Below are 27,196 nucleotides of genomic sequence, written 5' to 3'. Positions count from 1 at the left end.
CCTCGACACAATCCTGTCTCGGAGCTCTACGAACAAAGTCTGAATACTTTCCAAATGCACTGTATGTGCTTTAGCCATGTGTTCATCCTGTTAATCTCATGCCAAGGCTAGGTACGGCATGACAAGGAGTGACAAAACAGTTGGCTAAAGTGCCAACAGATCTGCTTCCATGCCAGGAAAGTGTTACACAATGGCTCATAGCAAATCTGAAGACAAGTAATAAAAGTTAATTTACAACATTCATACTTATTTTTAAATGTTTTATTATTTCAGACATGATTCTGAATTAATGTATAACAACCTACAAAGTGTGTTGTATGCTAAATGCAGTGAAAAGAGGTCTTCTAGAAGATAGAAACGGTGAAGACGGTACAGTATATCACATACACATCAACTCATGGACAGAATATAAAAACATACTAGTTTTAGAAAAAGATAAATACATGTAAATACTATGTCTTCACATTATCTATAGTGTTGTTCCTGTTAATAGGCCTGCATATCCAGAGAAAGACTGTTAGTTCATCATACGAATGTTAAGAGGTCTGCGGCTTAGTTTCATACAGAGTGCGACGGAACGCTATCTGCTGCGGAGGTGTCCTTCCAACTCCTTTAAACATAATAACAATCCACCATTAGAGAAGCAAGCCTAAGATTTGACAGCACATTATCTTTGATGGTGTGAAGAGAAGGAACATTACCATTTAGAATAGCAACACACTAATGAGTCCCCGTGTTAAGTATCACTAAAACAAGATCAAAGCAAATCTTTTCTTCGAGACCGAGAAAATGATTCACCACAAACTCAACTTGATACACAGAATTAAGAAGAGAAAAAAAATCTGCTGAAAAAAAGTTGTGCATTAGTTTAGGATTCTCTTCTCCTCCGAATCTGACAGTCAAGAATATTTCCTTATTGTGTTGCGAGTCATTCACTTGTAATCCAAAAGCCGCTTATGGCAAACAGGGTCAGCCATGTTATAATTCCTTATCACTTTCAGTTCCTAAAGAGTGCAGTTGAACAAGTAATACTGGAGGCAGTATCCCAAATACATGCTAAATAACGTCACAGAAGTAACAGTCGTACCGTACAGTATGTAATCAAAGTGAGTGTAAGACTGAGCAAATAATTGATCGTCAACAATATAAAAACATTGTTTCCTACAATAAGAAAATGTGCAATTCACCAGTCGGACAAATTTCTTATCCCTTGTATATTCCAGGACGCCAGTATTTCCAATGTATATCCAGTATATTCACGGCTTGAAAGACTGACAGGTGAAAACCATGGTGAGAGTCTTCAGGATAGACTAAAACCATTATTTCCAACAATATGGCTTTAACATTGCGTAAGGGCACACGCTACAGTATAACTCAAATGTTCATTAAATCATTAGTTATATCAGGCCAACAATCAGGAACAATCTGACAAGAATAATACCACTCATATCTGGAGTGAACTGCTGACAGTAGGCCTAAATCAAAATCTCCTCTGATCTAATAACAGCAATGGCAGCATACTCCAAAGCCTGACAACCCAGATGTCCTTTAACTCCATGTTAACCCTGTAGTTAACCCTGCCTGTGATCCATCAATTCTTCTCAAAGAGATTTGTTGACACAGTTAGATATTTTGCTATTAGACTACGTAGCATAAATGGTATCGTAACATCTGTCAAACGACACTGGGATGGGACAACTAACAAGCAATAGATTTTAGTTCTAGGTTTCCGAGATTAGCATTGGTTATACATAATGGAGTTAAATTTGTGCAGTTTTGTAAGTAACTCAAGCACACTTGAATCCGAAAGACAACTAAAATGTGTCCTACAAAGCACGTACATTATTTACATACAGAACAAAAAGTGATTAAATACATTGTTAACAGAAAAGGTATACACTAATCTACCTGATTTAGTGCTGATCTTCAAACTTTCTTTACATGAAGCTTTTCAGTATGTATCGTTTTGCAAACTACAGTAGATATGGACTAGAACTACGGCTGTTCTGATCGGTTGACGCAGATTGTTCATGAATATGTGTCATGAAGGTGTATTAATAGGAGTAGGAAAAACACATCCCAGAAACATCAACGTTATTACAGTGTCATACAGTACTGACTAAACACACTAAAAGGCTGCTAAATATCAAGGTAAAATATATGTATTCCTTTGATTTTGCGTCAGGAATTGACAGTTTGGTAGTGAAGAAACACTTAAGGCAAAGATGTCAGTCGGATAGGATTCCTGAAATGATAGAGATGATCTTTCAATCCAATAAGGCATCTAAAGTAATTCTTTTTAAAGAGCTGATTAACATATTTGTCAACAGAAAACACACTTTGGTCAATTAAAATAACATTTTTATACTTGTGGTACGTAACAAAAGCATTTCTAAACTATTTTTGGCCCCTGCTTGGCCATGTTGGCAGAGAGGCCCAGTGTAGATTAATAGATCTCTCTGTGTGGGCTTATAGCGAAGGCACGCACTTGTACACACGCACATATGCTAACACACACCGCACCCACCATTAACCCACACACACTTTCCATCTCTCCCTCCCTTTGCTGGAGTGTAAAGTACAGGTAACAGTAGCACTACGGCCATCATTCCCAATCCCATCCCCATCATGGTCCTTCCTATGTGGGGAAGCAGATGCCGCAGCACTCCATGCAGATCTCCAGGCAGTCGGAGGACTCGCAGCAGGCATCCATGATGCCACAGTCCATGTCGTCGCAGGGGCAATTGCAGTCGTCTCCCATGTCCTCAGCGCAGCAGCAGCAGCAGCAGACCTCCGAGGTGCAGGTGCCACAGCTAGCCTGGGCCACCACCATGTTGCACAGGGTCAGGAATTCACAGAACAGACAGGCCAGGATGCAGTGGACACAGCAGTCTGGGTCCAACACACACCATGTCCACAGAGACGGGTGGAGGATGAAGGATGGATGAAAAAACACAGAAAACCACACGAAGCATGATCAAATACAAAGAAAACAAGCAGAAAACAAGAACTAAAGCCTATTAAAAAGTGGGAAAAATCTGATTAAAACCCCTGCCTGGAACAGAGCAAGCTAATCCCTGGTCCTTTGTAATCAGAAGCCTTGAGCAGGGCTCAGGCAGTTATACAGTCACAAATCAGACTGGCCAATTACTCAGACACGTACAGTATGATAATGTCCTAACAGTAAATAGGGCAAGATAACAGACTATCACTATTAACTGACAACATAATGTGCAAAACAGACAAAACCACAGAATGAAATGGAACAACAGTAGTATAGTCAATAGTAGAATATTGTCTCTATGGATGAAACTGTGTCCATGACTGGGTGTGTGTATTGTGTGGGCGTGAACCTGTGTGTGTGTGTGTGCATGAACATATATATATATATATATGTGTGTGTGTGTGTGTGAGTGTGTGGGCATTCAGGTGCATAAGAGAGAGTATTAACTGAGTAGATGGTGCAGACTAAGCAGGGAGGAGGAAGGAGAGCCAAATGGAATCAGGGAAAATTCCAAAAGGGACTGAATTCCACTTCTGAGTTTTGATTAGCAGCTTTCTAAATAATTGGGGCATTATCATGCAAATGCAGACATGATTACGTAAAGCTGATTAGCAAAGTCCGAATTCTTCTCCTTGGCAAATTGTTGTGCCAATGCTGCCGTTTTCATCATCACTGATTAACATTCAACCTCTTCTTCGACCTTTTACGTGGCTGGGGAGCACAACGCCAAATCACTGTTGTCTTCCAATAAAAGGATGGAGAACCCTCCTCTCAGCTTCACCAATGAGACAGCTGTCGTTTTATTGTATGGAATTTATTATTCCGTTTTTTGTTCAGAATGTAAGTGATGTCATGCACTAACGTCCGTTACATGAAAATCAGGTGGTACACAGTAAAAACTACAAAAATACACGGACGGACAACAGATTTAGACAAAACAATAAGTAAAGAACATGTAGAATTAAAATAATCAAAGCACATGCAAGCATTTTAAACAATGTTAGTTGAAATGAATAAACATATTTGTACTAAGTCCTGTGTACTACGTCACAGATCTCCTCTGCCGTGCTGTTTTCTGTACCATGCAAGGAGCTGAGAAGGCTGTCCCTACCACCGCGTCCGGCAAGAACATGCACCTCTACCCACACTGTAGTCAAAGCCCAGCAGAGCTTTTGAGCTGCAAGATATGGATATGGATGCAGAAAAATGCCAGTACAAACAGAGTGCCTTTTCAGAACTTTCATCAGACTATCTCAGCCTGTCAGAAAGACAGGGCTCCTTTCTGACTTGGTTTGAGGAAGAGAACGAAGGAGAAGGAAAAGAGGAGAGGATGGGACGGGCTGAGGAATGCTGAATGCTCATGTTTGAGCAATCAAAGTAGTTTTTTCCCCTTCCTCACACAGGCAGGCCAAAAAGCTTGACCAGTAGTGCTGTATCGGATACAAACCAGATAGAATGCCAACATGAAACGATACAATTGTGTTCCCAAAGATGTTTGAACGCAGATAAATCATAGGCAAAACTACAACGGAGACACTTTCGAAGAAACGCTTAATTTGTCAGCATTTGAAACAATGACATTAAGTTATTGAAAAAAAACATGAATTCATGATACTGTACCTATACATATTGTGCACCGTATTCTAGAACTGAAAGCGTACACTGTTCTGATACATTTTACATTTACATTTGGTGATACTAAATACTGTACATAGCATCAAGCAGTTAGCTATTCACTTGGATGTATAATTCAACGGCAGCGATTAGTGAAAGCGTTACAGAAGTTGGCTGGGTCATGTACACAAGAACGCCAGACATCTCTCCTACCACAAAAGAAAAATACGGCGCAAACTGACACCGCCTCAGTGAGAGATCGTTCATGTTTAATGTCAGGACGCGGCGAAGATGCCCAGATTCTGGAGGGCCAAAAACAGAGGCGAGCGCATCAGAGGAAATTGTTTGAGACATCTGGAGAAAAAAAAAACTCCAAAGGCTCACATCAAAAAGAGGAGCAGCATGACATAAAACAAGCTGGAATGGGTGCACACCATCGAGCCAAACGAAAACATTCAAATGAAGAGAGACTGTTGGGTGGAGGGCCAGGACACTGCCTAGCTGCCTGCCAAGCACAGGGAGGGAGAGAGGGAGGGTGAGAGAGAGCGATTGAGAGGAGAGGCCCACCCCATGCAGTAGCCTTTAGAGTGCAAGTCCATAACACATGAATAAGGGTCAAACTTGTGGATACGGGGAATATACACACGAACCAAGGTGTGACGACAGAGCAAAGAAAGCAAAAGACAGCATTCCAAATCAGTCACCACAAAGGTCTTAAAAAGTATTGAATGGGACTTAAGGAGCTCAAATCATAATTGATTATACAACAAATAAAAACCACAGAAAGGCCCCAACCGACCCCCAGCCTGACTAAAAGACGAGCGGTAAACAACTCTTCAGTCAGTAGCGTATACAGAACTTATCACAGCTTTATTTCAGTGCTAGAGAACATGTGCCAAGAATCCCCCGAGCTAGGTTCTCTTCCAGAAGAGCTGTTTAGTAGCTCATTTCACAGGCAAACAGATTATGGTAATCCATGTAAACATTAAAACACAACAGCTTGCTGTTTTCCACCGGGAGATAAATACTTGAGTGTGAACATATTGACTAAGAAAAACACAAGTCGAAAAATAAGCAACACAAAAGCTGTAATGAGACAGACTTATTGAACTGTTGCTGCTATTTCTCTTTGCCAATTAAGACGTGGAAGAAAAACATGACACCGGTGGAATACATCATTGGTGAATATTTAACTTGTATCATATCTTATATTTATAGGGAACTCTATAACTTGTTAGTCTTAGCCCTACCATTAATCTGCTGCATATTTCAAATAGCTTAACCTTGGTGATGACAATCTCAAATTCCCCAATCCATATAAAAACACAGAGCGAGCTCCAAAAGTCTTTTGTTTTGGCTCTGCACTCCAGCACTTTGGATTTGAAATGATACAATGACTATGAGGTTGCAGTGCAGACTGTTAGCTTTAATTTGAGGGTATCATTCAGGACTACCCATAATCATGGTAGCATTCACATTAATGAAGATGTGTTTAGAAACATATTCTTCTCTCATTTACAATAAAAGTGACTCCAAAATGGCAATACATTATTTACCATTCATTTCTATTGGGCACAAAATAATCTGAAAACACAACCAAAACAAACAGCAAATGCATCCAACAAGTGTGGAGGAGTCACAAGCTTGATGTAATCATTGTGAGCTATGAATATAGGACCAAATAATACACTTTTGACTACTTTAACACACAAGTGAATTTTGTCCCAATACTTTTGGTCCACTAAAATGGGGGGGACTACGTACAAGACGTGCTGTAATTTCTCAACCGTTCACCCGATATGGACGAAAATACCCCAAAAGGAAAGCTGGTAGTCTGCACTTCAACCTCAGTCATTGTATAATTTCAAATCCAAAGTGCTGGAGTACAGAGCTAACATAAAAAAAATGTGTCACTGTGCCAATACTTTTGGAACTCACTGTGTCACACATTTCACACTTCCTATCATCCCATCTTATTTTTACTCCCTCTTCCTCTATAAGACAAAGTAAAAGACAAAGCGAGCGGAGTCAGAGACGAGGCGATGATAAGCAGGGAGCAGCAGGCAGGTTAGATAATGGATAGCAGACAGCTGTTACGAGATAAAAAAGAGGATGTGTGTGTGTGTGACTCCCAGACAGACAGAGCCACTGTTAATGAGGAGCCACAGTGGGGCTGGAGACTGGAGGACAGACATGGGCCCATGCAGAGGGAGGGAGGTTTGAAAGGAAGGATGACACTTCGCAGGCAACCTGGGCGGCTCAGCCTCATTAGCGGGTCACACCTTACTGACCATTAGTCATTCAGAACACCAATCACCTTCATTACACACACCTCCGCACAACACCAGAGAAAATGATGGTTCCCCCTGAATTCTAAAATCCATCCTTTCGGTTGTTGTTGAGGAAAATTAAGCCATTGGAAGTAGGCCTTGGCCAAATGAAAGTGTACTTTCATCATTAAAATAAGACAACCGACATAATCTGTCCATTTTTGACTGTCTATTCTGTCCCCTCCACAAATGGCATGTTAATGGTGGAAGACCTGCACTAAAGGTGTTGATGAAGTGCTAGGGGAAAGTCAAGCCAAGCAGATGAAGGATATGCGTGTTCATTGTGTGATTATTAGTGTGTGAGTGACTCGAATGACCTTAAGTTGGAGCACAGTACTTACCTACTGGTGAGAGTGTGTGTTCTATATAAGACAGTATATGTGTGTGTACAGTCGGCGCCCAGTACTTATAACTCACCCTCTGGTAACGTCCCAGGCTTGTTGGATCCGGTGGAGCTTCCCTTACTCCGTCTGCTGCTGTCGCTGTTGACCGACAGGCTGGAACGAAGCTGGCTCTGCATCTTCTGGGAGATGCCGGGCGATGGGTGCTGCTTCCTGTGCTGCTCCGCCCCACAGGAACATTGCCGGCGGATTCCATTGCCGTTACTCAGGCCGGTGGAGGATTGGTGGTCATTTTGACTCCTGGCAGAAGCAGCATCTTCTCCTCCCTCGTCGGGCTCTCCCTGCGCAGAGGCGGTTGGCTGGGGCAGCGGTTGAGGTTGAGCTGGATGGGAAAAGTTCTTTTTTTTAAATGTCACACTCCTCTCTTTTCAGTTACAGAGCACTTACTGTGCTTTCAGCATGTTTGACTGAAAACATGGCATTTATTCTCTACTCAGGTTTTATAGAGAAGGATGTTTAGAAGGTTCAAGGTACTGCATGTCTTTGTTATGTTGGGTGCTCATGACAAGTACCAAATAAGTCACTTAAGGTTACTTTTTTGTAACCCTCAAGATTTCTCATTTTGATCTTTTCATACCATCAGAACAGATACGGGAATCCCGAGGCTAAACCTTCAACAACTGCACTTTTTTTGTATTGCCATCATGGAGCCTTAACAAATAAAAGAGCACAGAAGAGGATGCAACCTTCACCACAGCCAAATGATCACACAGTACAGTATCCCTGTACAGTGAGTGAACAAGCGTTTTCTTGGAGAAGCACCCAGGTGTAGAGAGAGAGAGAGAGAGAGAGAGAGAGAGAGAGAGAGAGAGAGAGAGAGACTGATCATGCATTCCTGCCTCTGCTACAGTAGAGTAGTGATTTCCCTTCCCCATTCTCAAAGCTCTGGCTCTTCACACTCTTACAGTCGCTCCACGTGTGACAGGTAGCAGCCAGCCATGAAGAGTCAACCCCCGAACAAATGAATGTCGGGCATCTGATAAAATAAAGGGAGCGTTGACATTTCCAGTGGAAGAGACTCCTGCACCTTCAGCTCTACAGGGAGCTAGCTCCTGCATTACCTTCCATCTGCATCACAAAGGAGAGACAAGTAGCAGCACGGTGACTTATTGATCTCCGTTGAATTATTCAGCTCTTTAGAGTTTCTCTCCCTTTCTTTTTCACAAACTCTGCATTTTAGGGTGCGAGTGCTGTACAAGCGGCGGCCCATACGGCAATACAACACTCACAGGGGAACTTTGTTGGCGACAGCCACACGATGTAGTGTTGATTTGCAGAGTGCTACTACTGTACCTGAACTTATCCAAGTCAAAGTGGATGCACCAAACAGCGATCTGAAAATGGCCATTCTTTCGATACCTGTCTGCTCACCAACTAGAGCAAAGTGATAACAAGAGAAAGGAAAATCGAGATCTAGCCAACCTTTTTTTTTTTTACAACACTCTCAGCACCCAGGGAGACCTCTCTGACGAGAATGTGGATGCAAAACAATGCAATTAAAAACAGACACTGCTTTGTCTCCTCGTACAGTGGTCCGCATGCTGCCTCTATAAACAAATAGACTTTTGGGATCAGGTTTCAATGCAATTTGAATTAGACAACTGGTTAGCACAAAGGAGAATTCATTATGCTCTGATTTAAACCCAGGTTGATGAATTTTACAGCTTTTTACGTGACATTGTTAGTAAACTACGGTGGCTAAAAAGGAGATTCAACAATTGCTTGTTGTTTTCTTTCACCATATCCACATGTAACATCAACTTTGTTCTTCTATAGTGAACATCAACAATCTATTCTGTACTAAGGCACATTTTGTAACAGTGGAATTCAGAATCGGTAACAAACACACCATAATATAAACTAGTGCAAAAGTTATCTTAAGCTTGCCTCCCGAGTGGCGCAGCGGTCTAAGGCACTGCATCACGTCACTAGAGCCTCGGGTTCGATCCTAGGCTGTGTCACAGCAGGCAGTGACCGGGAGACCCATGAGGTGGCGCACAATTGGCCCATCGTTGTCCGCCTTAGGGGAGGGTTCGGCCGGCCGGGATTTCCTTGTCTCATCGTGCTCTGGCAACTCCTTGTGGTGGGCCGGGCGCCTGCAAGCTGACTTCGGTTGTCAGTTTGACGGCATTTCCGCCGACATATTGGTGCGGCTGGCTTCTGGGTTCAGCGAGCAGTGTGTCAAGAAGCAGTGCGGCGTATGGCTCTCGACCTTCGCCTCTCCGGAGTCCGTAGGCGAGTTGCAGCAATGAGACAAGACAAATTACCAATTGGATAACACGAAATTGGGGAGAAAAAGGGGTAAATGTAAAAAATGATATATAATAAGCTCAATACCCTTTACTGACATAGCCTACTGGGTAGGTACAAACACAGTATGTAGGCAGGACTATGTGACGGCACACTCTGGCCTAAAAGATGACACTTGCCTATGAAATAAATTATCCATAGCAGCTTGTGTAATAAAGCAGTCTCTTTTCTCATACAGGGGTCATGGAGGCATCCACAAACGACCAACGCACAGTCTATTCTCTGCCTCAGCCAGCATAATTACCTTTCCCTTTGGAGAAAGTCAAGCTTTCAATTTACGAAGTCTAAATAGTTATTAGGAAACCAGCAGATAAAAAAGCAGCGGTTTGGGTTTCCGACACACTAGAAAGCCTAGAAAGTGGTTCAAGTGCGAGCCTAGGAAGACACATTTCTAGGGACAGGTTCCCAGTGTCTCTGGCAGACATTTTTATTTTTATCCAGAGAAGGCAATGGGAGACGAAGATGAATTAACAGGAACAGGGTAATATTCAGTATCATTGATCACCTTAATGATGATCCTGCCAAAGATGATGGCATGATGAACCATGTAACCACACTGAACCAAGCTAGCTAGTAGAACGTAGAATATACTGTAGAACTCCTTCTGGTAATAATAGAGAAATAGAACTAGCAGCAATAGACAATAACAGTAAAACATCAACTTGGATAACAACTGTATACTCTATAGATCAGGTATACAATATAAATGCCTATGTAATATAAATGCAATGCAAAGTCAATGTTCCTATCCAGACAAGGAAACATATCCATCATAAAAATAAAAAATACATCCTCCCAGAAGTTTAAATAATCATAAGCGATTAAAATTGAACAGTTGAGTGGTTTACCACAAAAACTTGTTCGGAGCTGGTGGACGTACACAACCTGACAGATGGCATTAAAAAAACATGTTTAGGAGAGGAAGAAAAAACACACTTCAAATTGGACTTCTAACCACCCTATTTCTAACACAACAACTGTTGAGAGTGTACATCTGTAGCTGAATAATACATGGAGTATTCCTCTACACAGGCTGTCAAACATATCAGAGAGAACTGGGGGTGAGTGGTTCTTGACTGTCTAAGCAGCATCCCAATTTGGTCCCTTATATCTGACAGGCTCAAATATCTCGGGAGCATTTTTTTAAAAGGCCAGTGTTTGATGGATTCATGAAGAACACACAAATATAATTGCCATTTGTCACCAAGTCTTCAGCAAGTAGTACCCCACGCCATGGGGACAGCAGCGCCGGTGCGCCTAGAGCGCGCTACGGTCTGTGTGCGGGATCGCTCTGTATGTAAAACTGTGTATAAACACCTACTTTTTTTGTGTGTGCCAGAAAATAGGTCCTATAGGAAGAATTAAAAATTGCACCCAAAAGACACGAGTATATCACACTGACCCACCAGGAAGACACAGGAATATGAACATCGACTCAAATGTGCTGTATAAACAATAATATAACTAAGAGGTCAAAACAGGGCAGCTTGGAAATTCTAATTTGCACATTACTACACTGTAAGTCATAGGTAAGGCATGAGCTGGATTAAAAACTAGAACGCTGTGCTTCTATGGCTCAATCCTTTTTAATATTAAACGGGAGAGAGAGAGAGAGAGAGAGAGAGAGTTCTGTTTGCAGAGACCTATTAGGATGCCTATCATAAGGAACATACAGTTAGTTATTCAAATGTCACATGTCAGCAGGCTAAACAGATCCATCCAGCCCCATCTCCTAATAGCTAGCCAGATACAGCATGCTTGTCAAATGCACTGTGGAATACTCACAGGAAGAAAAAAAATATATATATATGACAAACAAGATGTAAACTAATCCAACTGGAGCATCTCTTTCAAAAACACTGAAAGACACTTCAAATGGTAATTCTTCAAGTAACTTATTTGTTTATCTTTGTACTCATTACATATGTACATATTATAAACATGTTTCCTATACATGTTCCGACCTTATACCTGGTTGATCGAAATGCTAATTTGGGAATGTGCCAATGACCTAGCAGCGGTCTCATCATCGCCTAAACAGCCCGGGGTGGCGTTTCCCCTCCTAACAAACACCCCTGTAATGTCTGGCTAGCTGGGCTGCTCAATCCAAAGGGATATATTTTCTCATTAGAAATGATACGTCTCCCATTCCCATAGTTATAGACGCAAAACCAGGGGAATTATATGTAGAGAAGGGGGGAAAAAAATAGCACCATGAATGTTATTACAAAGGCTCTGATTTAAAATGTTCCTTCGGCATATCAAAGCTCATTTACAGTTTGACCTTCCAACTCTGTGACAAGGACTTTATTGTGTCAGAGGACAGGTTGTTGGAAGAGACATGCAATGTCAGAATCATCATGAATTGTCCTTTCAACTACTACTCAACACAACCCAGGCTGTGATCATTGTACATGTATCAGGCGTAAAAATTGCATTTTAATTGCATTCAAATTGATTAAATAGAAAATCTAGCGTGAAAATGTTGAGTGTTAGTGTGCTGTAGCTCAGAATAGCCTGGATAAGCTAGTCCAACTAGCCTAGTCTAACTAATTAATGGAGACAGACTAGCATTCACCTAAAAGCAGGAAGACATTCAACACATGCAGCGTAACAGGAACATGTATCATGCTTCAACAGAATAAAACGTGACAATCTCAGGATGACTCCGTGGTGGTTGTCGTGGTAAAGATCACTCCTATACTAAAAAAGTAACCGTCCAACTGATCACACACAGCTCTATTCATCTTAGCCTAGTGACGACGGGCCATCTGTGCCCGTTGAGGGAACTAAATGACCTTCTCTGATAGAGTATCCTATCAGCAGGATGTGACATGTTATGCGACAGAAGTGTTTTAACTCCATTAGCCCTCCTACCCTCTATTCTGATGGTATTTTATAATATAGCATCTAATTCCTGGAGAAACATCCATATCTACAGTAATGTCTTATTTTCTTGCTGTTTTGAATGAGGAAAGTTACTACTACTCAGCTGGTTTTCACCTTGGCACACTTAATTCTCTGTGACAAATTATCATTCAAATGTAGGTCTTCAAATGTAACCTGCTGCAGTGATCTGACACGAGTGTTTTAATATTCTGAGCCGTCCTCTCTTTCCCTTGTTTGCAGTCTCTTTCCTTCCCTCTTTTAGACTGCCTCTCTCTCACCCTCTTGATAACAATGACAAGGAAAGCAGGGCGTCTGGGATTTACTCATTTCAAATTTGGTCATTTCGCCGCTGATTGAGGGGAAAAAAATAACCCCTTCGGACCTTGTTCTGCTTAATTACATTTTACAGTGGAGAAGGCAACTTGAAAGACAAGAGCTTGATTCGACGACCTGAACCTTTCAGGCACTCTTGGGGGAGGTGGAGGCTATCATCAATTATCCTTCGATTTCAAAATGGAACATTTGGTGAGATTAATATGTCTGACTGCTATCTAAATCATTAAAAACACCCAATGAGATGCCGTTTTCTCTTAAATGAATCACATAGAGAGGAAAATCATTCACATGGTGCAAACGCCAAAAGCTCACAGGCGTTGAAGTTCTCTTTCCCCCTCTTGTGTTGTGTGGAATTTGGTGTGCTGCTAATTTGAGTGGTGCTAATGTAGCATAACAGAACAGATCAAGGACATCCACCACAGCCTTAAAATCTGAGCACTGTTGAATTACACTTTTCTCCCTCCTTTTCATCTAAGATAAAAAAAGAAACCTGTGCTGTGATTCTGTCTTAAGCTTTATAAAATCAACATTTTTCCCCAATCTGTTTCCATCTGAGAGCAAGAGAGGAACGTAGTAAAAATCAAATGTAAACATATCTTCACAAGTTTGTGAAAATTCACATATAGCACAGATTTATACTTTACACAGGCATCTACCACATTTTCTAGAAAGATCAATTATGACGTGACTCAGAGCAGGCCTAGGGGAGCTGCCAGACTCCATACTCGCAGAGTGCTCCACCCTCTCTCTGACGACTCAAAACCAAAATTAAGCAACAGCGAAATAGAGTGAAGGGGGGGGGGGGATGAGGAGATTATTTTCAGTTTCAGTTACATTGATGACTCACAGATTCCACAAATGTCTAAATCTGTATGCTGATGTTAGCTACAAATTCCACAGGAAACAGACTTGTTTGAAATTCAAACGGGGCACAATGCATCTGGAGGGAGGGCATTACTGTACTAACAGCACCTGAGAGGAGGACAGATGCATTCCAAATCAACACACAGCAAAAACAACAAATGACAAAAGAAACAAGGCAAAACTGAGCTGTCCATAAAGGCCAACTAGTATAGGGTCTGTATGGGGCAGTCAGTCTATAAAAAATATCTATAGACATGGTTCCTTTATTTGCTCAGTATCAATCTGAGCATTAACCACAGCTAATGGGACAGCTATGGGTCAATGGTCTTTGTCTTCAGAGGTGCCAATCAGGGCCTTAAGCTGTGTGATCAGACTAGGGTACAGAGGTGCTAGTCTGACTCTGAGTGGGTTTTTAACGGAGACGGACGTATTGATTTCAGCTCTATCCAGGGAGCGCCGTCTGCACTGTGTCTGAATGGAGCCAGCCCAGCCGGGTCCCCAGTCACAGTCCAGTGATCAGAGCCCTGGCAGAATGACCTACCAGAGAGGTGGTGAACCTGCAAACACCGTGGGGGCAACATCACTAGAGATCTCTGTAATAGAAAAGGGTTTTAACCTTAATGTTGGAGCCAAAACCCTGTTAGAAGCAAAGTAATCCCCCCTGCACCGCTCTCATTTGAAGTGGGACCCTGTGTGTGTGTGTGTGTGTGTGTGTGTGTGTGTGTGTGTGTGTGTGTGTGTGTGTGTGTGTGTGTGTGCGCGAGCGAGCGAGTGAGTGAGTGAGTGAGCGAGCCTTCCTTCTCTTTTCTCCAAGGCACTACCTCTGTGCTGTGAAGTTGGTTTGGGAACCAACAGAGTGGAGCTGCACTAGGGCATTGCTGTTGAGGGAATGCAGCAGAGCCTTTGCAGTAGAGTTGATATAGCGGAGCTCTGTGCACACCTGCTCCGACTACTCCAAGAAGACAGGTAAACTAGGGAATGAGATCTAGGCCTGTGTGTTTTACTATTATTACAAAACTGACAATAATTTGAATGTGTTTGAGTATTCAAATCCTCCCTCCAACACTGCAAAACAATATTTTGTTCTCCATAGTCTGTTTCTTTCGTTCTCCATAGCCAGTAACCTTGTTTGTTTGCATTATGGCGGTGAGAAGATATCCACACATTAGAAATACTTGTGTATAAGATTTCAGAACATAGATGGAGGTGTACATACAGTGCATTCAGAAAGTATTCGGACCCCTTTGACTTTTCCCACATTTTGTTACATTACAGCCTTATTCTATAATGGATTAAATAAAAATCCTCAGCAATCTACACACAATACCCCATAATGACATAGTGAAAACAAGTTAGTAGGAATTTTTGAAAATGTATTACAAATAAAAAACTGAAACACCTTATTTACATAAGTATTCAGACCCTTTGCTATGAAACTCGAAATTGAGCTCAGGTGCATCCTGTTTACATTTAAATGTGTCTACAACTTGTTTGGAGTCTACCTGTGGTGAATTCAATTGATTGGACATGATTTGGAAAGGCACACACCTGTCGATATAAGGTCCTACAGTTGACAATGCACGTCAGAGCAAAAACCAAGCCATGAGGTCGAAGGAATTGTCCGTAGAGCTCCGAGACAGGATTGTGTCGAGGCACAGATCTGGGGAACGGTACCAAAACATTTCTGCAGCATTGAAGGTCCCCAATAACACAGTGGCCTCCATCATTCTTAAATGGAAGAAGTTTGGCATCACCAAGACTCTTCCTAGAGCTGGCAGCCTGGCCAAACTGAGTAATCAGGGGAGAAGGGCCTTGGCCAGGGAGGTGACTAAGAACCCGATGGTCACTGACAGAGCTCTACAGTTCCTCTGTGGCGATTGGAGAACCTTCCAGAAGAACAGCCATATCTGCAGCACTCTACCAATCAGGCCTTTATGGTAGAGTGACCAAATGGAAGCCTCTCCTCAGTAATAGACACATGACAGCAGCTTGGAGTTTGCCAAAAGGCACCTAAAGACTCTCAGGCCATGAGAAACAAGATTCTCTGGTCTGATGAAACCAAGATTGAACTCTTTGGCCTGAATGCCAAGCGTCACATCTGGAGGAAACCTGGCACCATCCCTATGGTGAAGCATGGTGGTGGCAGCGTCATGCTGGGTGGATGTTTTGTCAGCGGTAAAAACTGGGAGACTAGTCAGGATCAAGGCAAAGATGAACGGAGCAAAGTACAGAGAGATCCTTGATGAAAACCTGCTCCTGAGCGCTCAGGACCTCAAGATGTTCACCTTCCAACAGGACAACAACCCTAACCACACAGCCAAGACAACACAGGAGTTTCTGAATGTCCTTGAGTGGCCCAGTCAGAGCCCGGACTTGAACCCGATCGAACATCTCTGGAGAGAACAGAAAATAGCTGTGCAGCAACGCTCCCCATCCAACCTGACAGAGCTTGAGAGGATCTGCAGAGAAGAATGGGAGAAACTCCCCAAATACAGGTGTGCCAAGCTTGTAGCGTCATACCCAAGAAGACTCAAGGCTGTAATCGCTGCCAAAGTGCGTCAACAAAGTCCTGAGTAAAGGGTCTGAATACTTATGTAAATATGATATTTTTTGTATTTTTAATAAATTAGCAACAATTTCTAAAAACTTGTTTTTGCTGTCATTATGGGGTATTGTATGTAGATTGATGAGGGGGGAAAACGAATCAATTTTAGAACAAAGCTGTAACCTATCAAAATGTGGAAGTCAAGGGGTCTGAATACCTTCCGAAGGCACTGTATCTAATCATTATTTTCAATCTCTTTTTTTGTTTAAAACATCCACAATGAAAATGCTTCAACACTTCTGGAAATACTCATTTCAATGCTTAAAATGTTCCATATGAAATCCATCTACAGCAAGACAATGAGGAAATAATTACAATGGCCATTTTAATCAACCTCTGTGCTACCATTTCACCCTATTTATACTGTTTTGATTCCATGACCCACTGGTAAGTAATCACTTGAAAATGACGCCTCTGTTTTTAATGCGCTCATGCTTTAGACATTTTTTCAGTAGAGACAGGGGTCTGCTGGATTACAATAAAGATTTAGCTCTTGGATAACAACAACCATGCTGTTCTTTTTGGAAGAAAGAATAGCACAAAAAAATTAATGACACATTTTTTGAATATAGGAATGTTTCTGAAGTTCACAGGATCTTACCCTGTTTACTAGGGTGCTACATTTAGCATGTGCGTCTAACTCATCTTTACACAACTCTATTAAAAACAATGACGATTCCTGGATATCTCACTATTCTGCATTCATTTCATAGATGCTATATTGAGGCATCAATAAGCAAGCTCTTCTGCAACAATTCATCAACATACATCTACCATTGGAAGTGTCAAATATGAACTACCTAAAGGTAATTTCTGCACCCGGGTAATAACCTTGAAGCTTCCAGAGTAAAAGCACAATCAGGGATTCACACAAAGGCCACACTAATGTATTTCTTTTCAAGGCGACAGCCATGTTATTTGACCTCACGACTTCACTTCAGAATTTCCCTCAAGATAAAAAAAATAAAAATTATAATCAGTTCAGCAGCCAGGGTTCTTCTTTATCCACGGCGAGAGCACTTCAACTATTTGACAATCACAGTGAATAATGTGGCGATTAAACACCTAAAACTGGCGTTAGGTCCTGGCAATTTATTTAAGGCCCGGGCCTGCAGAGCCAAAGCCCAGTCTAGAGGAGATATTACCTGAGTATATTCCCCTAGGGGCCAAGCCACACAAGACCCTGCTAGCTGCCACATACTGGGGCCTTATAGGTGAAGGGCTCTAACAAAAGACAGTGATCTGAACATACATGCCCTTCACGCTTTGCATAATTAAGGTCAGAAATAACTTGAGCTAAATAACGCAAGTTTAACTGTTGAAGAGTAACTTTAAAAAAAAATCTGAAACCAGTTGTTTTAGGCTAAGTTGTAGTGAAACACTTCAATTCTGGTCTTCATTTTAACAGTTTGTTGCAAAAGTGATACATTTGTCTTTTAGTAGTAAATCTAGCTCTTTTTACCCCAAGCGGATCAACTCTACTCTCGCTTGAGAAGGTTCCTCTATGTCATCTCAAGGGAGAGGTTCAGTATGAAATCCACTCCCTTCTAGATGTGCTGGGTGGTACCACCTCAAGGCTTACTATAAAAGGAAGAGATTCAGTATGAAATCCACCTCCTTCTAGATGTGCTGGGTGGTACCACCTCAATGCTTACTATAAAAGGGAGAGATTCAGTATGAAATCCACTCCCTTCTAGATGTGCTGGGTGGTACCACCTCAAGGCTTACTATAAAAGCAGATGACAGCGTGCCTTATTTGGCAATGGTCTTGGTATGTGGAGTGTGCCAATATATTTAGCTAAATGCTTCCTTGACTACTGACGTTACACGAAATTCAAAAGGCAGTAAGGCATATTTCCACATATGATCAAATTCAACATTTTTGCTTACAGTTTCAAAGAAACATGCCTATGTGCTTTTATAAAGTTTGGGGTCACTTAGAAATGTCCTTGTTTTTGAAAGAAACGCAACTTTTTTGTCCATTAAAATAACATCAAATGGATCAGAAATAGAGTGTAGACAAGGTTAATGTTGTAAATGACTACTGTAGCTAGAAACAGTTGATTTTTAATCAAATCGAACCCAAAAATGCTGATGCTCCAGATACTCAACTAGTCAAAAGAAGGCCAGTTTTATTGCTTCTTTAATCAGAACAACAGTTTTCAGCTGTGCTAACATAATTGCAAAAGGGTTTTCTAATGATCAATTAGCCTTTTAAAATGATAAACTTGGATTAGCTAACACAACGTGCCATTGGAACACAGGAGTGATGCTTGCTGATAATGGGCCACGGTACTCCTATGTAAATATTCAATTTTTTTATTTTTCTTTATTAACCGTTACCAGCTACAATAGTCATTTACAACATTAGCAATGTCTACACCATTTCTGATCAATTTGATGTTATTTTAAAATAAAAAATATATTTTTTAAATTGGCTTTCAATCAAAACAAGGACATTTCTAAGTGACCCCAAACTTTTGAACGGTAGTGTAGGCTATGAGGATTATACGTTTATATTCATTGCTACATCCATTGTCAAAAGACAGATGACAATGGTGGTCATGCCAACTATTTTCCCAATCGCTATGACTGGCACAGTCTGCTAAAACAGTTGGCTCATACATAGTTCAGTGGTTGTGAGTTCAAATCCCACAAGGGGCAGATATTTTTCCTGTGCCCATATACTTTTAATTCTGAAAAGTGAAACCATACCTGTAACAGGGGGGTCTCCCTGGTAGTAGTAGTTTTTTTTACAGTGCCCAAAACCAATTAGAGTTCATTTGACCATTGGAATTGATTTTTTTATTTTATTTAACCTTTATTTAACTAGGCAAGTCGTTAAGAACAAATTAGCACTGAGATGCAGTGCCTTGGACCACTGCGCCACTCGTGAGCCCCCCCAAAAAGAGCTACTGCATAAATACTGCAATGCGGGTTGGATTGAATTGATTCCCTGATTTTCATTTTGAAGGTGATGATTGCACTTTTCTTCCCAAAGCAAGAACGCAATAAATGCGAGTCCACTAGAGGTCGACCGATAATGACTTTTCAACGCCGATACCGATTATTGGAGGACCAAAAAAATCCGATACCGATTAAATTTGGCTGATATATATATGTTCAATTTTGTTTAAATAATGCAAAAACAAAAGTGTTGGAGAAGATAGTAAAAGTGCAATATGTGCCATGTAAAAAAGCTAACATTTAAGTTCCTTGCTCAGAACATGAGAACATATGAAAGCTGGTGGTTCCTTTTAACATGAGTCTTCAATATTCCCAGGTAAGAAGTTTTAGGTTGTAGTTATTATAGGACAATTTCTCTCTATACCATTTGTATTTCATATACCTTTGACTATTGGATGTTCTAATACGTAATTTAGTATTGCCAGTCTAATCTCGGGAGTAATAGGCTTGAAGTCATAAACAGCTCAATGCTTAAAAGCATTGTGAAGAGCTGCTGTTAATCGCAGTAAAGTACTGTTTGAATGAATGCTTACGAGCCTGCTGCTGCCTACCACCGCTCAGTCAGACTGCTCTATCAAATCATAGACTTAATTATAATATAATAACACACTGAAATACGAGCCTTAGGTCATTAATATGGTCAAATCCGGAAACTATCATTTCGAAAACAAAACGTTTATTCTTTCAGTGAAATACAGAACCGTTCGTATTTTATCTAACGGGTGGCATCCATAAGTCTAAATATTGCTGTTACATTGCACAACCTTCAATGTTATGTCATAATTCCGTAAAATTCTGGCAAATTAGTTCGCAACGAGCCAGGCGGCCCAAACTGCTGCATATACCCTGACTCTGTAGCACAGAACGCAAGATAAGTGACACAATTTCCCTTGTTAAAAGAAATTCATGTTAGCAGGCAATATTAACTAAATACGCAGGTTTAAAAATATATACTTGTGTATTGATTTGAAGAATTATGATGTTTATGGTTTGGTACACATTGGTGCAACGACAGTGCTTTTTTCACGAATGCGCTTGTTATATCACCCGTTTGGCCAAGTAGCCTGTGATTCAATGATAAATTAACAGGCACCGCATCGATTATATGCAACGCAGGACAAGCTAGATAAACTAGTAATATCAACAACCATGTGTAGTTAACTAGTGATTATGTTAAGATTGATTGTTTTTTGTAAGATACGTTTAATGCTAGCTAGCACCTTACCTTGGCTCCTTGCTGCACTAGCATAGCAGGTAGTCAGCCTGCCACGCAGTCTCCTCGTGGAGTGCAATGTAATCGGCCATGATCGGTGTCCAAAAATGCCGATTACCGATTGTTATGAAAACTTGAAATCGGCCATTCCGATTAAATCGGTCGACATCTAGAGTCCACATTTCAATTTTATTTGTGCCCCATGGGGGATTTGAACTTACACCACAGGTGGCAATAGATAAAGAACTCAGCGCCTTACCAATCTGGGACAACTATCCAGAGCCTAATATACTCGCAATGCACAGAATTGCATTATCAGAGTGCCAGTGGACTTCTGGTAAGTATGCTTTAGTGAGAAAGTGTTGGGATCAGGTACAACTAAGTTTACCCACCAGCAAAATGAATATTTATGAGCATCCCCCCACCCACAACTTCTCACCTGAATGCATAATTTCTGGGGGGAGGGGTTAGGCAAAGGCTGAAATTGGGGCTGAAGTTACCCTTTAAGACAGAAATAGACAACAAGTTCAAATAACAAGCACCAGATTTTCTGTTTTGATTCAGGCTAATAAAAAACAACAGACCCAGACAGATCCCATGCAGCCTAGGGCACCCAACAAGTTGGAAATCGGACAGTGGGAGGAAAGAAAAAGGAATAAAGTGGCACTACGTGGTCAGTAAGATGATTTCCTGTTTCAGTAAGCGAGGGCTTCATTAAAGTCAAGCAGGCCCTCTATACACAGATTAGGTTTTAATCATTATTTGAAGTGACTAAAACATGTTCCTGTACCTTTCGCTCAAAAGAAGATTTGTCGTCTCCCTCACTTTCTTATTCCCCAAACACAGTCTGTGGGGGGTGACTACAATTGCTACATTAAAACTGTTGGCACAGACTTCTTTATTTTTTAGATGAAAGTGATGCATTTCACATGCAAGTAATGCAGTACACCATACAGTACACTACATAGCCTACACTTAGGGCTGGCACAATAACCTTGTAACTGAAAGTTACGGATGAAGAACTACATGAAAATAAAATAACAGTCATAACCCTTTAAAAAATATGTACACACACACACACACACACACATATATGCTGCCTGGTATTGTGATGCAATAATTGTAATGGTAATGTAGAAAGTCCATAAAAATTATCTTAACATACGTGGCTCATGCATTGGAACGTATTTTTGTCAGGAACGGAGAGGAGAAAATGTACTTCAATGTTTTTTTAAAAACACATTTTTGCCATTCCGTTATTACGGTGACCGCGGTCATTTGGGTGGCCAATTACCATCATCCAAAATTCCATGACCATCAGAACACCTACTTACACCTGCTAGCTACAGTAGAGACCTTAGTTTGACAAGTTCTTGCTTAAAAATCCCTCTTCGAAGACTGCGCCGGTAAACAAACCAACGGCAAGTCATTAGCGAAAAGGCGCCCTGGAAAAGTTTAACAGCCTAGAAACAAAGAGCTGTTGCTTCAGAATGTAAACAATACTCTTACAGCTACATGGATGGAAGCAATCAGGTTGTTGTTGCTATTAGTGTTGCCTGACAACACACTCTCCCTATGGAGTTGGAAACACAAGAAGGTTTTAGAGGAGTTTGAGTTGCTGCTTTTTCTGATTCTACTGCTGTACTATTCTGACCTGGAATGTGGATAATCAAGTTTGTTTCAAACAACAGTCAATCTTCAGGTAATGAGATTGCTTTAGTCTCTTGGCAAAAGACAGTGTGATTTAAGTGTAAAATATTGCTTTGGCAAACTTGGCAGGTTAAATGTCGAGCAGTAAGAGGCATTGTGAGTGGGTTAATAGTGACACCTCAAGACAAGAGATTGGTTGGCAGTGAATTGGCAGAACATTCTGGAAAGAACTGTGATAATAGAAACAACCTGTTCTGTTCTAACTCAGTGGGACTCAGAGTTGGAAATAGGTTGACATTCACTTTCCATTCAAAAACAAAACGGTGAGAACTTCCCAATCAATTTATTTGTTTCCCCTATTATTTCTGCTGAACAAAAGGGCACAACGACGCATTTACATTGCTTAACCCTTTACACTCGTGGGAATTTAAATGTTTTACAGAAGAAATATGAAAAGCATATGCATAACCATGGTAGCAGTTGAAAGGGAACAGTTTGGCGATAACGGGACAATTATTACACTAAAAGGTGAGGACACAGTTCACCTGACAAGACTGAATCCAACCATTACACTGGTGGTTTTATCTGCGTTTCACATTTACTGTACATTTTGCCGCATCTGTTGATAACGAAATCTGAAAATACTCCGGAGACATTCAGTAACATGATAAGACTATTCCTGGAAAACGTGAGCTAGGTGCATCATAAGACCAAAAAAAGGACAGGAGTTTGGTTGATGACTAACTGGTGTTTCCACGTGGCCACACACCTTTCCAAAGTGTGCACAGTTCCTAAGTAATTTCAATGCACTTTAATAACGCAAAGAACAGTCTTTAACTCTTGTCGCGTGCGGTGCTCAACCTCAGAACGTCTGTCTGAAGCTCAGAGCCAGAACTCTGACGTTATGTATAGCGTGTTACTGTACAGCCACTACGTTCCAATTTAGCTGCTTATTAGTTTCAACTTGTATACTGGTATGAGTGTAAAGGGTTAAGAAACAACCAAGTGTGTATCACCTTGACTGCAAAATAACCACAGATTCCTTTGTTGTTGCTATGGCACCTTCTTTCATTAGTAACTGGATATGTCAGGCGTGTTGCATATTTACATTTGAGTCACTTAGCACACGGTTACCCAAACTCAGTCCTGCCCCCCCCTTGGGGCACGTTTTGGTTTTCCCCTAGCACTACACAGCTGATTCAAATAACCAACTCACCATCAAGCTGTGATAATTTGAATCAGATGTGTAGTGCTACGGCATAAACCAAAACGTGCACCTAGGGGGCCCCACCAGAGAGTTTGGGAAACCCTGATTTAGCAGGCGCTCTTATCCAGAGCGACTTACAGTTCGTGCATTCATCTTAAGATAGCTTGCTGGGACAACCACATATCACAGTACATTTCTCCTCAAAGTAGCTATCAGCAAAGTCAGTGCTAGTAAGGGAGATTTCTTATCTCACAAATAAAGGACAACTAAGCATGTTATCTGCTTCAACCTAAACATGGCTACAGTGCAAACACGCCATGTATAACACTATGATTGCCTTCTAAAAAGATTAAAGTGCACTGAAAGCTGAAACAAGTGGGCCTAGACAGTCAAAGCCAAACCACAACAGGATTTCCTCACTCACACTACAGCAAGCTGAAGGGTTAGAAGAGCAACCATGCCAACTATTGGTCATTATAGCAGAATGAGAGAACACGCATGTTACTTCCTCCCATGTGATTGTTATTTAATCCCACAAGACCATTGTATTAGACTTCAAAACTATCTTGCCATTTCTCTCTGAAACTTGGAGGGTAACTTTTCACAGGGACCATCTGTCAACGGGCATACAGCGTAGCCTAGTGGTTAGAGTGTTGGACTAGTAAAGGTTGCAAGTTCGAATCCCCGAGCTGACAAGGTACAAATCTGTTGTTCTGCCCCTGAACAAGGCAGTTAACCCACTGTTTCTAGGCTGCCACAGGGCCTAGTGACAACAAGTGTTGATTGATGATGCCAGCTTATGACAAGTCTGAAGGTCCTGACAGAACATGTGCATGACAAAAACATTGCTCAGGTATGATAGCTGGGCTTGGCTACTGCACAAGGCTATACATGTTTAGAGTGCTTCTGTCAATGCGTATAATACAATTTTTAGGTATTGTGTTTTATGTGGATCCCAGTAAAGTAACAGATGAGGATCTGGGCAAACACGTAACAGCAGGATTTCCCGAGGTGCCCCTCATTGTAACACTTACTTCGAACAGGGTCACAATAGGTCGTGTTGTCCCCCGTCACGTGACTTTGTACTTCAGTGGACGTGCCACTGGGACACGATGTTCCGGATGGGTTTGTAGTTTCACAAGCATCTAGGTTCAAAGCACAGAACATAAGAAAATGAACAACTGTTTCGCAGAAAAAGAAGGTGGGAGAGAGAGACAGAGAGATTGTTAGCATGTACTCCCACTGAACAACTCAACTGGTCAAAATAAAGTTGCATTATATACTTCTACTCAGAAACAGATGTAAACGGTGATGAGAAGGTCAACTTCGGTGGACGTAATACTAATATCAAGGACAGAAGGACAAGCCAAGTCAGGGTTGCCTTATTTTTGCCAGAGAAAACATTGTCCTTTGTTCGAAAGGTTACACAACAGAGTCGGGAGCAAGGCGGTTCAGGTAAAAGCCAACGCCAGATTTCTGGATCTCATTTTCTCTACTCTCGGGTGTGCACTACCTGCCAAAGTTGTTACAACCATAAAGACAGCCTTCATCTATATTGAAAAACGGACGCAGACAAAAACCTGCTCCGATAACTATGCAAAAAGGTCAGACCCATCTCGCTGAGTGATGTTATTAGTACTATGTGATCCCTCATCAAATACTGTACATTAAAAGATCAATGCAAAAATACCATCTCCATTCCTGCTATGTTTAGCTAATTGGCTACAACCATCAAAAACATCTACAATGTCTTTATGACATAAAAAAGAAGTGAGGACCAAGGCACTCTTCATGCAATTAAAATGCCTTTATTTGTATAGCATGTTCAATGGAAACAAAGTTCAAAAATGCTCACGCGTTTCGGCTGCATGACCTTTGTCAGGGAGTCTTTGTGACACAGTTGAAAAATCTAATTCCGTTCGCTTCAGACAATTCCTGTTATTTTAGCTTTTTTTGGGGGGGGGTTATGTTTTGGTTGTAACCATAGCCCTTTCATGTTGTTTGGTTCTGGAAAAGAAGGTGACGAATGGCTCAGCACAACATGGCAAATGTTATTTTCCTTAGCCGGATGATGTATTTGTCGCAGGCCTGTAATGCTGCCGCTCTGTTTAGTAAGCAATGGCAGATAGATGAATGAGCTCTAGATAGATATGGCCCAATCTTAGCCAGAGGCATGGGCTGATAGATGACCAGTCTTTAGTCTTGGTGTGACTCCCTCCCTCTCAGATCGATGCACACTTACAGTAGCAGTGTGTGATGCATCGCTGTATTTAGTGATTACAGTTAGAAATACATTTGCCTATTCTCAGAACATCTACAGCCTCCTGAGAGAGGGGAAATCCAGTCTTAACTGAGAAAGGCTTTGAAGGTCCAGTGGAAATCCATTTGCCACCCGTCCCTGTGATTGCTTACTCTGTCCTACTTTGCTATTTTTGACAGTGCTGTAATGATGCTTGGTATAAATAGGATGGGTAACGGTTCACGGGCTGTTTGAAAGAAGAAGAAAGAAAAAACAGGGCCATGCTTATTTTACATGTTATAATCTTACGGGCAACTAGAAAGTTAATTAAAAACTCTAATTGGCTGTGGTTCCTGCTAATAGTCACCAAGGCGTTCCTTCAATCTTTATTGCGAAATAATGAAAACATTAACATGCCTAATGCTGGTGTATAGATACTGATGTCTGGTAAAACGACAGGAATATAATTTAGGGGAATGGGTTCATGTTGGTTGTTATTATTGTTCTGAGTGAGCTGATGGATTTTGACATGCAAGGAAAATAAGATCATGATTTCAATGATGACTAATCTTCCATCTTGACCAAGTTAGTATTGATGGAATATTCCCTCAATGGTAAATTGACACCAGTGTTCATTGAAAGTGAAAGAGATGTAGAGCACAAGTACAACACCTTCACAGAACAAGTAAACAACAATTGCATAAGAGTCATGTTGTCAGCCTTTATAAGCAGTATATTGTCATACCGTGAGAGTTTGGGAGAAGAGGACTTGTCTCCTGTTGAAGGTTCTTCCCTGGCCCAGCAGGCCCTTCCGGAGGTAAGACAGTCTCCGTGGACATGAGACAGTCCTCTTGGAGAGATACACGACAGATAAAGATGAGCCTCCTTTTCCTCCTTAGCCCTTAACCCTGGGAATTTGAATGTAGATTTGAGTAACAAATTACCACTCAAGTTAACGACAATGCTGGTTCTCTCTCATAGAGAGCAGAGTATGAGTGACGTCAACCCACAATATGTCGTTAAAGTTAGTGGAATTTTCCCCTTTTACTGCCTTACAGAAACTTTAGAAACGGCAAGGAAACCTACAACTAAGTCGTTTACATTTATACATATGGTTATTTATTATCGAATAAATCACATAGGCCTGCACTGTAAACACATGCATAATAAGTTTGTTGATAAGTACCTTACAAACATGACAACTCCCTGCCTCAAGTTTGACTTATTCCCATCCCTCCTCCATAGTGAAACGCCTTCTCGTTTGAAAATTCTGCACTAGTTGTCAATTCAAATATCTCAAAAGCTATCAATCCGTTTCCAATGATTCGCTTTATTCCGATTATCGCGCGGGAAAAGTTGTAATATTACTCCTAATGTCCTCGACGTTCTGCTGGTTCGCTTGATAAAAGTTTGGTCTAAAACATTTTCATCATATCCGGATTCTGAAAACCACTCGGCCAGCTGCAGAAATTACAGTAGAGAGCTCGTGTGCAGTGTCTGAAGGACCATGGGAAAATGTTGGGAAAATCTACTTTGACGTGTAAACAAACTATTGCCACTTGACTGT

At 41.2% G+C, this 27,196-nt stretch overlaps 1 protein-coding gene across 2 annotated transcripts; it reads right to left on the bottom strand.

Moving 5' to 3' along the window:
- Positions 1-246: 246 nt before the first annotated feature.
- Positions 247-27,196, bottom strand: LOC106576051 (myoD family inhibitor domain-containing protein). 2 transcript variants are annotated; one of them, XM_014152886.2, is made up of 5 exons: positions 26,816-27,196; positions 26,375-26,479; positions 24,425-24,535; positions 7,366-7,671; positions 247-2,892 (listed from the first exon to the last, which is right to left on the bottom strand). In XM_014152886.2, exons 2-5 carry the CDS (start codon positions 26,466-26,468, stop codon positions 2,639-2,641), a joined length of 765 nt encoding a protein of 254 aa, XP_014008361.1. In that variant the 5' UTR covers positions 26,469-26,479; positions 26,816-27,196; the 3' UTR covers positions 247-2,638. The 2 variants fall into 2 exon arrangements, with proteins under 2 accessions (XP_014008361.1, XP_014008360.1); XM_014152885.2 differs by having other exon boundaries at positions 26,375-26,537; positions 26,816-27,186.

This window comes from Salmo salar, chromosome ssa17 (assembly GCF_905237065.1).
Source record: "Salmo salar chromosome ssa17, Ssal_v3.1, whole genome shotgun sequence".
Lineage (NCBI taxonomy): Eukaryota > Metazoa > Chordata > Actinopteri > Salmoniformes > Salmonidae > Salmo > Salmo salar.
This window is presented reverse-complemented; position numbering and strand designations above follow the sequence as displayed.

Bases quoted from the DNA above. Each gene is read 5' to 3' on its own strand.
- LOC106576051 (XM_014152886.2), bottom strand. From the start codon at position 26,468: ATGTCCACGGAGACTGTCTTACCTCCGGAAGGGCCTGCTGGGCCAGGG. The intron at 7,672-24,424 runs GTAAGTGTTACA...TTTCCCATCCAG, and splicing joins CTATTGTGACCCTGTTCGAA to CTCAACCTCAACCGCTGCCC. The intron at 2,893-7,365 runs GTGAGTTATAAG...TGTTGGACCCAG, and splicing joins GCCTGGGACGTTACCAGAGG to ACTGCTGTGTCCACTGCATC.